Below are 11,334 nucleotides of genomic sequence, written 5' to 3' on the forward strand. Positions count from 1 at the left end.
TAAGGTTTTTTTTCTGGACATAGTGGTGTGTGCCTACAATCTCAGCTTTTATGAGAGCTACAATCTCAGCTTTTATGAGAGAGGCAGGAGGATCAGAAGTTCAAGGTCACTCTCTGTTACTTAACACTTCAAATAACACATTTGAGGCCAGTCTGGAAATGTGTGACCTGTTTCAAAAAAATTGTTGTTTTCATTGTTGCTGACCTAATTAACTGAACTGTTTCATCCAAAATCCATGCAATGTATCTGTGTCATGTCTAGCATATTTCTTGACATCTGGGAATTAAGTAGATCACTGTTGTTGGGATTCTATCACTGAAGTGTCATATTATATCCCTTCCTATTTTGGCTCATTTTTTTTTTGATGGACTTATTTTGGCCCTAGATTTTGCTGTAGTTTTGCAATGAGAAAATGGGCTCAGATATTTCAGGCATCCAAGGTGCTGGCTATAAAAGCACCCATTTAACTGGGGAAGACTTTGTTAAGGAGTTACAGAAGTAGAATATGTTCTTGAAGAGCCCTCTTGTAACACTTTGAACTTTGATCCATCACATAGACATAGCTTCAAGAGCAAATAAAAAAGTCAGGCTCCAAGCCTGAATGGAGTGTGTTCTCATTTCGCTGGTTCTGTGAAGAAAGCCCTGTTGTGTGCTGGCTGCCCGAGGCTATGCTGACTCTTCAGGAGCCAAAGAAGCAGGGAGCAAGCATTTCAGAGGACGCAACAAACAGCCACCTCAAATTCAGAACTAAAAAAAGGGACTGTCTTTATTGAGGGCAGAAGGGTGGAAACAATATAAAAATCACAAGCTTCTCTGTCGCTGCATTCCCTTTGCTTTCTCTGCTTGTCGAATTGGAGGTGGATGGCGTCTGCACTTTCCTAAGGGCCCTGATCTGCTCTCGAGAAGCAGTGAGGCCGATTCCTCGGGGAGAAACGCATCAAGGAGGGAGTACCAGGGCATCACTGGGCCTACTTCTTTCCCTTCTGCTTCATGTGTACTACAAAATAGTCATTGCACGCAATAATGAGCCCTGCAACTAGTGACAGAAAGCTCTGGAAGCCGACTTTGCCGTCTCGGCACTGGTCCAGGTCCTTCATTATTTTGTCCACAGCCATGGGGTCCTTTTGATTCTATAGATAAATAAACATAAATAAATAAATGAGGAACGAACAAAGGAAAACAGTATCAGTTAATGACGGGGATGACATCATCGTACCCGATCCAAACTGCTGACAACCTGGGCACAAGCATAACCTCTCGAGTATTCAAGCTCTTGTCTCAGGTCCTCTGTGACCTTTGTAACTCCTCAGCGTGTTTTTGTTTGTCTTGGGAATCCACTTTTAGTAATGACATATTTAGATTATGCCTAAGAACCACACTTGCCATTTTTGACTTCACACTTAGATTTTAAAACAAACAAACAAACAAACAAATAATTTTCATTACTGACACCATATTCAGACCCTTAGAAGGGGAACGCTTCATGCAGAAACCACCTCAGATCATTTGAGGGTAAGTTTCAGGTCCCTGTGGTATGTGCTCTAAGTAGGTGCTGATGAGGACGCTGGGTTTTAGCTTTAGAGCAGATGCAGCGAGCTCTTCTTCCCTTCGTGTGGCTGGGACCCAGCAAGGGAGCCGTCTGTCTGTCTTACTCTCTGTGGAGCCCGAGTCCATTGCACAGTTTAGTTTGTCTTCACATATCAACTACGGATAGAGGAGTCTGGGTGTAAGTGCCCTCTCTAGGGTGACTCCCATGCTTCATGGACTGGCTGGTTACGTGCCCTGCCCGTGAGCTACTCCTGGCCTTCCTACCATTCTTTGAGTTGGTACACCCACGCCACCTTATTCTCGTCATTGGTATAACAATGATGTCATACACTGGACAAGTGTCTGGACAAGTGTGTGTGGCTGGGAGGGTGACTGGTGGGTAGGCGCCAGCACGAGAGCCTGAGTTTGGATCTGTAGCCCCACGAAAAGCTGGCGCAGCAGTGCACAGCAGTGCACTCCTGGAGTTGAAGCAGCAGGGAGGCAGAAACATAAAGACTTTCGAGGCTTACTGACCAGCTAGTCTAGCCAAATGGACCAGGTCCAGGGTCAGTGAGAGACCTTATTTCAAAAAAATGTGATAGGCCTGTGAGATAACTCAGTGGCTAACAGGGACTTTCTGCTATGACTGATGACCTAAGCTAGACCCCTGTAGCCTACTTCCCCAAGCTTTTCTCTGACCTCCACATGCATGTGATGGTACACAGAGATGCATACAAAATAAACAGACAAATGTAAAAAAAACAATAAGGCAGAGAATATTGAATATTGAGGAATGATACCTAACGTCAAACTTTGACCTTTACACACACACACACACACACACACACACACACACACACACACTCAAATGAATTTGTATGACAGAATCATAAACTCCTCAGTGCATAGCATTAATGCCCTGTGTGGGGCAGGGAGAGACAGGCAGACTCCTTGACTTTCATCTTGTTTCAATGGTGATTAGTTCGACTATCCCTTTTGTTGCCACATTGTTTAGAAGTGCAAAAGTGTGGTTACTCCGATAGGTCCATGCTATCGCAGAGAGGGAAATAACCTCTGTTGCATTAGAGGCTGTTAAAAGGCACTTATGCATTCCAATGACTGCAGAATTAGTGTGGGAACTGACGTGCAATATTTTCAGCATGCTGGATGCATACAAACTGCACCAGAGATCTCCTATGGTAAAGGAGTCACATTGTCTACTGGAGGCTGCGAACTCCTCCCGTACGCTATCAACTGAAACCCTTCTCTGTGTAGCTAATTCTGGCCTCACCGCCTGCTTCCTGGCTGTGGTCAGAGTGAGCGAAATTTGGATGACATAAGCCATCTACTTTAGAAACAAAATGCTCTGTAAATGCCTGAGTACAGGTCTAGAGTGACGACCCTGTCTGTGCCTGGAATAAACTATTCCGCTGTGTGGAGCACACCCCACTGCAAACACCCCAACACTCTATGTTTCTCATGTCACAAAGCCTTGAGTATGAAAGGGTGTGTGTCATACGTCACACACGATTAACGGGTGTTTTAGCATCGAGAATGCCTCCGTTGATGTGACGGGCTGACTTACAATGAATCCATTTTGCTCCTGGATTTTATGCTTGTCTAGAAGGATTACAACAAGTTAAAAGTGGGTATGCGAATAAGTATGTTCAGCGCTCTCATTTCAGAGAGGAGGGAACCAGGACTAGAGCGTGGGAGCAACCCACGGCTAGATCTTCTCAGCCCTTGTCAGGAACTGTAGCATGGTGCCCACGCCACAGAGAACTGTATACTCCAGCTCACTGAGACAGCGCTAGGGCCATTGCAGTTCAGAGGGAGGGACTGGGTCACGTAACCGAAACTGATGATGTGTAAAAGCAGTCTTCTGCAAAGTCCTATGCTTATTAGCGCAAGAGTCAGGCCCTTAGGTAATGTGCTATTTATCAGGCCCATGACAAGAGGCCGGATCCAGCCTTTACCATCACTTCCTTTACCCTTCAGAGATGAATGCACTATTGAACACACAGTGTAAGAACTATCCTTTCTTTTCAAAAAAAGATGGGATTGTACCACAGTCTGCTATTGTATCAGGTGTGTTTGTCTTAGGTGAGCATTAAATTCAACATCTCTCTCCTGAGGACCTATGAAATCGAAGGACAATTATGCCTAGTGGACTCACTGTCTTGAGTGGCATATCTGAAGATTCCTAGTCTTCAGGGGTTGTTCAGTCTGACCGAAGTGAGGTCAAACCTAGACTGTGCTTCTAGGCTCCTAAGTTGACATTTTCATTGTAAAAGGCAGTATTTCTAGAGTGACATTTTGCATTAACAATTAACATGATCCCTTTATTGGTTAGTGCTGGAAAAAGAAGAAAATTCTTTTTGTCCCTGTGGATTTAAGAGGATTTGAGTACAGCAGAGTTCTCCAGTAGAGCTCTTTGTAGAAATAAGACCTGGGTCAACCTGCAGCTCACACCCCCACATAAAGGAGATTCAAGTTGTTTCAAGCGGCAGGTGACGGGGACGTAGAGCCTCTGTCATGAGGGCTATAGCCCTGAGGAGCGGCATCCTTTATCCATTACACCCCGTGGAAAGACTTTTCTCGTCATGTTGTTCCAGTGGGTGTGGATATTTCCACCCACAGACTGAGGGCAGGGGCGGAGTCTCCTCTACTCTGCTGCCCCAGTGCTATCCTGACACTGTCTACTAAGTAAACAAATGAAACATTTCCAAGTAGTGGCCCTACAGGGAAGGGATGGGAGAACAAGGGAAGGGCACTTTGACTTTTATGTCTGGTTCCAAGACTTTCAACACTTACTTCCAAAAACCCAGGGAACTCCCTTTCCATGAGCACTCTCAAGTCCTCCTTTGTCAAGTAGTCTTTGTCCCCTGCAAATCTGTGGAATGTCAGCATCATGGTTTCCATGGCGTGCTCCATCTGAGAAGGCATCTTGGAGAGGTGTGTTGAAACCTGTCAAAGGGCACAGTGAAACAGTCTGCATTAACTTTGAAACCACGTGTACTGAAAGTCTGCAGGGGCAATGGGAAATGATAAAATAGATGGTTTTTTTTAATAAAATTCAATCAATCTTGGTGACAACGGACACTTCAGGGATTGGACCTCAGAATGTGGGATTTGCCTGGCTGTCAGCTATTCTGCAGAGCTCCTAATCAAGATACAAAAGTTTAATTTTCTCGGAAAGCAAGACAAGAGATCTTCCTTTCAACTGCAAAATGCTAAATGAAAGAAGATGCTTCCTTATTTCCCTTGGCACTGAAAATATGACTCTTAGACATGGCTGAACACCAACAAGCCACAAGTCCAACCTGGTTAACACAGAAATTTCATCCCTCCAGGCATGACGTAGGAATCTGAACCAATCTGATTCCAGAGGTTAGAAGTGAGCTTCCAGATGGAAATGTATAATCTCATAGCACTCTGGACTTGTTCTCCAGCGGTAGATGCAGCTTTCCTGCCTGAGTACACGCTTTGTAAAGTCCACTGTCCAGTTCAGCAGAGGAGGAATAGGTAAGAGTGCATGCAGGCTCCTTCGGGAGCCGGGTCCATCATCAGCAGGACTCTCCGGAGTGTTTTCCTCACACTCTGTAGTGAAAGAGTGTATGGTGAAAGACTATGGGCCTTTCCCCATGAAGAGTCTAAAGAGAGGAAAGGAAGCGCTAGGTCACTGCGTTCTGGTACAATGAACTTGGGCAAACGTTTCGCCAGGACCCAGCTCCTAATGGAGCTCAGTATCCACATGTAGTTTTGAGTTCAGATAGAGGGAGAGGTTGGCACTTCCCCCGCTGAAGAGCAACAACAGGAACTTGGGATGTGCTTTGGTCTGATTCCTGCCGCTGACAGATGCCCGTTCAGTACAGATCCCCAAATTCTGTAAGCCACCCCAACAGACACAAAAGCACGGAACCCTAGAACCTCACTCATACTCGGCACATCTCCTTATCACTGACCTACATCCCCCCTAGCTCTCTTTCCACTTTTTATTTTGGGACAGGGTCCCACTAAGTGGACTAGGATGGCCTTAACTTGAGATCCTCCTGCCTCTGCCTCTGCCTCTGCCTCTGCCTCTGCCTCTGCCTCTGCCTCTGCCTCTGCCTCTGCCTCTGCCTCTGCCTCTGCCTCTGCCTCTGCCTCTGCCTCTGCCTCTGCCTCTGCCTCTGCCTCTGCCTCTGCCTCTGCCTCTGCCTCTGCCTCTGCCTCTGCCTCTGCCTCTGCCTCTGCCTCTGCCTCTGCCTCTGCCTCTGCCTCTGCCTCTGCCTCTGCCTCTGCCTCTGCCTCTGCCTCTGCCTCTGCCTCTGCCTCTGCCTCTGCCTCTGCCTCTGCCTCTGCCTCTGCCTCTGCCTCTGCCTCTGCCTCTGCCTCTGCCTCTGCCTCTGCCTCTGCCTCTGCCTCTGCCTCTGCCTCTGCCTCTGCCTCTGCCTCTGCCTCTGCCTCTGCCTCTGCCTCTGCCTCTGCCTCTGCCTCTGCCTCTGCCTCTGCCTCTGCCTCTGCCTCTGCCTCTGCCTCTGCCTCTGCCTCTGCCTCTGCCTCTGCCTCTGCCTCTGCCTCTGCCTCTGCCTCTGCCTCTGCCTCTGCCTCTGCCTCTGCCTCTGCCTCTGCCTCTGCCTCTGCCTCTGCCTCTGCCTCTGCCTCTGCCTCTGCCTCTGCCTCTGCCTCTGCCTCTGCCTCTGCCTCTGCCTCTGCCTCTGCCTCTGCCTCTGCCTCTGCCTCTGCCTCTGCCTCTGCCTCTGCCTCTCTGCCTCTGCCTCTGCCTCTGCCTCTGCCTCTGCCTCTGCCTCTGCCTCTGCCTCTGCCTCTGCCTCTGCCTCTTCCTCATGAGTGAGGTCTTACAGGCCTGTGCCACTAGGCCTGGCTCTGAGTATTATCTTTTACAAAGCCAAAGGTGTAGTACTGAACACTAGCATTGAAAAGTTAGGTTTAAGGATTATAATGTCTACCCCTTTGTCTCCAATAAAGTACAAGAGCCAGCTACAGACAATGCCACTTCTGAGAGCACTGTCAATCAGGACCTGGCATGATTCATCTGCATGGCTTGGACAGCAACAAGGTGACATGTCAAGGTGCATGGTGCCATGAAATCCGGAAGAGCCACTCCTTTCTCCTCCCTTCCTTCGCTGCTCGGATCTGCCCCACCTCCCCACTCCCGGATATGGGTTTCTGGTGGTGGCAACAGGCTCCCAAGGAGTCTGCCTTGCCTGCATTGATTTGGAAGTGCAGGAACTGAAGAGAACTGAACTGGGAAAGTCACCTAAAGGACATGGGATGCCACCTCAGCGCTTCAACAACCCAGGAAAGGAGCCAGACACCAGGAAGTGTACTGCAGACCTAGAGAAAAAGGAGTAACAGGCAGGCTAGGGGTTCCCTCAAATAGAAAAACAGGTCAACTTAGTACTCCCCAGAAAGGCGAGTGGTAAGCCAAGGAAGCCCTGGCCTCTCTTGAATGTCCTCTTCAAGAGGGTGAGGTCAGGCTACCTTAGCCAGGAGTGAGTGCTCGCGTCTGAGGTCAGTCCACTCCTTCCTTACCCAGCTGGTTATGAAGTGGCAAAGTTCCTCCCTGAAGCCTCTTATCTGCCCTTTGGTCCTCCCTCCCTGGTTCCCCCTGGCTGTTTTATTTCCCACACCGGTGAACAGAGCAGCCAACTGACTCCCTGCTTGTTCGAGAGTCCTGCAGTAAGAACAGAGATAAGGGATGGCCACAAAGCGAAACTGAGTTGAAATTCACAAGTGATGCCCATGATCCCAGAGGGCCCTGACCAGTGCTACACACAAGGAATTGTCCTGGAGAAAGTTTAAAAGGAGGCAGAGGATCCAGGTGTGGCAGGGGCAGTCCCAAGAGCTATGAACTGTCCTTTTCTGGGTGGGGCTGGCACCGCCGGGCTCACCCCATAGTGCGCTACTAGAGTGAAGCTTTCCAGGAACCCAAATCTGGCACCGCCACTCCACCTAACACCCCACAACTCCACTCCGGATGGGGCACGTCTTCCCCTTCTGGTTGGGTAACACTTTGTCACGAGGGCCTTGGGACTCTGTCTGAGAGGCAGGGGAGTCTGTTCTGTGTCCTGACACCCCATCCCATACCTGGTATACACAATCCGGTGCTGCTGTCCACCCAAGCTGCCTTGGTCCTACAGCTGCCTTGGTCAAGAACCACATATTACTCTGTTTTAACTGAGAGATGATTAATTACCATTGTAAAACAGATGGTTCAAAGTAGCTGAGAAACAGATGAGATTATCCATAGATAGCTGACAGTTTGGCAGCTCAGAGTTCAGCAGCTAAAGGAGATGGGTTCTGGGAAGGGCGGAGAAAGGGGCCCAACAGGGCTCACCTAAGACGTCATGGCAGAGTGCAGAGCACATTCCAGACACGACTGGGAGCAGGGGGGTGAGGGGGGATGCCTGTCCTGCTAAGCAGGTCTGGTCGGATGGCCGAGCTTCTCACTCCTGCCTGTGCTTTCTTTTGTTTTCATTCATCACGCCTTCCAGGGATGGACCCACCTGCCTCGGGGTCCACTCACCAGGTCCACTCACCGGGTCCACTCACCAGGTCCACTCACGGGCTCCCTGGGATGGATCCACCTACCTCGGGGCCCACTCACCTTCCCTTCAACCATTTGGTTCGTATGTCTGCTTATGCCCCTCACATGTTAGCCTGAGCAACAGGTCTCAACTGTCTCTCTGCAGAAAACAACTCTGTTTTTTGTAGCTCTTACACCAACACCTACCTTGCACACCTCACTTACAAGCTTAGGAGCCAAGAATGTTCTCATTCTCTCCCTTGGTCTTTCTGGGAGGCCCAGAAGGCAGGAGGGGAGTCCTTCTTCCTGAGCAATCCCAAATGTCTGTCCTGGACTTATGCCCAGGTCTAGGCTATAAATCTCAGAAGCTGGAGGCCTGATTTACTTTGTTCATCTGTATTTTGTCCATCTCATGCTTTTTTTTTTGAACCACCCAGAATTAATTAGGGTGTCAGGGAACATAAACATTCATTATTTAAAAAACATTTAGAGTTTCTGTTCTTTTGTTTAGGGGAGTTTGAAGAACCCTTTCTTTGTTTTGTTTTGCTCTAATTGAATCCAGAAAGCATTTTTGAATCTGACCCTTAAAGTATATTTGGAGGAGTGAGTTTAAAATAATGGATTTTGGCTCAGGCTCTCTCACCAAACAAAACTTGCTTACTACAGACGTGATCTGCAAAAGAAAGTTCCAGAAGCAATTCAGTAGGAAGAAAGAACTGAGAAACCTACTCTAATCCAACCAAAAACACCCACTTTTCTACCAGGAGCTGTCGTGATTCAGCCAAAACCAAGGACAATATGGCAACAGTAGGGATTATTTAGTTGGAGAGGTAGAAAGTCCTGAACATTGCTTTAAAAGCAAGTCTCTCCCTCCCTCTCTCCCTCTGAGGAACTAGCGCCTCACACATGCTAAGCCTGCTACTCCCTTTTGCTTTCGCTGTATGATTCCTAAGATTCCAGGCCTGAGGAAATGGGAAGCTTAGGACAGAGCCCATACTTTAGTCCAGCTTTTCCCAGCACTGTGAACATATTTTATAATTCTGAAAGAATCTCATTGTCTCCCTTAGCTATGTTTAAATGGATGGACTGTATCCAAGAGCATAACAGCATAACAGTTTAGTGCTTGAAATCAATCTCTCTCTCTCTCTCTCTCTCTCTCTCTCTCTCTCTCTGAAAATCGGGGAGGCATCCAGCCTCAGCACCACCCAGCCCAGGGCCTGACCACACTGGGGTGACTGCTCAGAAGCTGGCCAGAGGCCAGGCATAGGAGGACAAGGGCTTATCTCATTCTGTGTCCAGGAAAAGACAGGAAACAGATCACACAGAAATCAGAGTGAACCCAAATAACACCAAGCAAACCAAAACCCCCGGTGGACTGAAATGCAGGCTCTAAGTCCTCTTTGGCTGTCAGGAGCATCCTCTTTAACCATGTTGAAAGGAGACTGAATAGACGTTGCTAGGAATCTGTGGGGGAGACGTGGGTAATGAAATCTCAGGAAGTCACATGAACTCATCCCTGCACAACCCCTGGCACTATCGTTTGCAGTTTGCTGAAACCCACTGAAGGCCAAGCTGTCTGACAGGGTGTTTGTTTCCACTTCAAACTCAAACTTCAGGAGGAGAAACATGCAGCACCAACTGGAAACCTCTCAAGAAGAGAAGCAAAGCCCAGTGAAACTGAGGCCTCCCGCCATAGGGCAGCAACCTGGTGCTAACCATCAACGGTCTTGCCACGGCCTTGCCAGTCTAACCACTACCCTCCCAGGCAGCTCAGTCAAGAAATCCATCCTTCAGGTTGGTGGCCAGTTCGAGTGTGACTCATTTCCTCTTGGAACTGCCCTGGAAGATGGCACAGTTCCTCTTTTCCTTCAGGGAGTGTTCTGTCCAAGCATCCACAGCTATCGACCAGCGAGGCCGCACCCATGGTCTCACAGCTGAGTCACAGGTCTCAGATCACTAGGAGGATCCTGGAACCCTTCGTGCTAACTCCACCCAACAGAATTTAGCTTCCCTGGGGTGGGGGTGGGAGGATGAAGGGAGGTGGGTTAGCGAATTTCAGTATTTGGCCCTAGGCTCTTTGCCGATCTGTTACTTTTCTGTTTGCCTTGCCAATCTCAGCAATAGTTCTCAGGAGACCTCCCAGGAAGGTCTGGAAAAGAGGTCAATCCTGTGGCCAAGCTAGGGCCCTGACCTCCATCTGTAGCATCACATCAAATCAATTTGGGCCTGAAGATTGCTCACCAAGACTGCTCTCACTCCACCTCCTGCTGGGTCCCTTTCTTAAATTCAATAGCAAGAGAGAAACTTGCTAGAGAAAAATCGCCTCACTCCCTCTCACCCCAGAACTTCTTCATGAAGACAACAAACAGAAGGCCTTGCCTTCGCCCTGAGATCCTTCCCCACCAACCTGCAACTTGCACTGGGGCAGATCACCTAGCGGAGCAGGGCCCTTTAAAAAGGGAATCCTCCAGCTGCCAAGCCGCCAGTCCTCCCTGGCCCAGATTGGTTCCGGCAGCCCTGCTGTGGAGAGGCTAGGAACATCTGGACTGAGGTCTGGCTAGCACTAGTTAACTCCTAAGACTGTTGCAAAGTAGGAATGGCGAGAGTGAAGAATAGTACGCCAAAGGGAAGAGGTCAAAGGAACAGCGGCCCCAACGCCAGGGTGGGGTAGCTGCAGACAAGCGTCGCCTCCGCCCCAACGGGTCTGGGGGTGTCTGCAAGTGGGAGGGTGGCCCCACCCAGGCCCACGGGGCACAGCACTTCCCAAAGCAGAGCTGGAGTTCAGATCGAGCAGGGTATGGGGTTCCCCTGGGCAGGTGAGGGGGAGAGACTCACCTGGCCCTCGAGGCGCAGCAGTCGTAGGAAGAACTGGACACAGCGGAGAGGAGCTCGCTGATGGCCGGGAGTCTTTGTACGCAGGGCGGGTGCAAAGGGCGGAGGCGCCCCGGAGCGGGAGGAGCCTGGAGGGCAGGCAGCCGCTCTCCCCACCGGCTCCTCCCTTCCTGCCCCCCACCCCACCCCACCCCACCCCGCCCCAACACACACACACACACACACACACACACACACACACACACACACACACACACACACACACACACACACACACACACACACACGCCGGTCACACACCCTTCCCACTCTACTCTGCTGACAGATGAACCTCGCCCGTCCCCAGGGACAGCCCTATTGTAAACGTCCCTGCAAGCAGGAATGCTCTTAGTCTCGAATATTTCAGGGCATCCCCACCCAGAGCCGTGCCCTTCCTCTCGGCT

At 49.7% G+C, this 11,334-nt stretch overlaps 1 protein-coding gene across 1 annotated transcript; it reads right to left on the reverse strand.

Moving 5' to 3' along the window:
- Positions 1-740: 740 nt before the first annotated feature.
- S100a10 (S100 calcium binding protein A10) lies at positions 741-11,034 on the reverse strand. The gene is made up of 3 exons (XM_075978267.1): positions 10,895-11,034; positions 4,342-4,494; positions 741-1,130 (listed from the first exon to the last, which is right to left on the reverse strand). The coding sequence occupies exons 2-3, from the start codon at positions 4,471-4,473 to the stop codon at positions 969-971; spliced, it is 294 nt and encodes a 97-aa protein (XP_075834382.1). The 5' UTR covers positions 4,474-4,494; positions 10,895-11,034; the 3' UTR covers positions 741-968.
- Positions 11,035-11,334: the final 300 nt, after the last annotated feature.

The sequence above is a fragment of the Microtus pennsylvanicus genome, chromosome 7 (genome assembly GCF_037038515.1).
Source record: "Microtus pennsylvanicus isolate mMicPen1 chromosome 7, mMicPen1.hap1, whole genome shotgun sequence".
NCBI classification, from domain to species: domain Eukaryota; kingdom Metazoa; phylum Chordata; class Mammalia; order Rodentia; family Cricetidae; genus Microtus; species Microtus pennsylvanicus.

Excerpts from the sequence above, each read along its gene's own strand:
- S100a10 (XM_075978267.1), bottom strand. The coding sequence starts at position 4,473 with ATGCCTTCTCAGATGGAGCACGCCATGGAAACCATGATGCTGACATTC. Across the intron at positions 1,131-4,341 it reads AGTTCCCTGGGTTTTTGGAA|AATCAAAAGGACCCCATGGC; the intron begins GTAAGTGTTGAA and ends ATTTATCTATAG.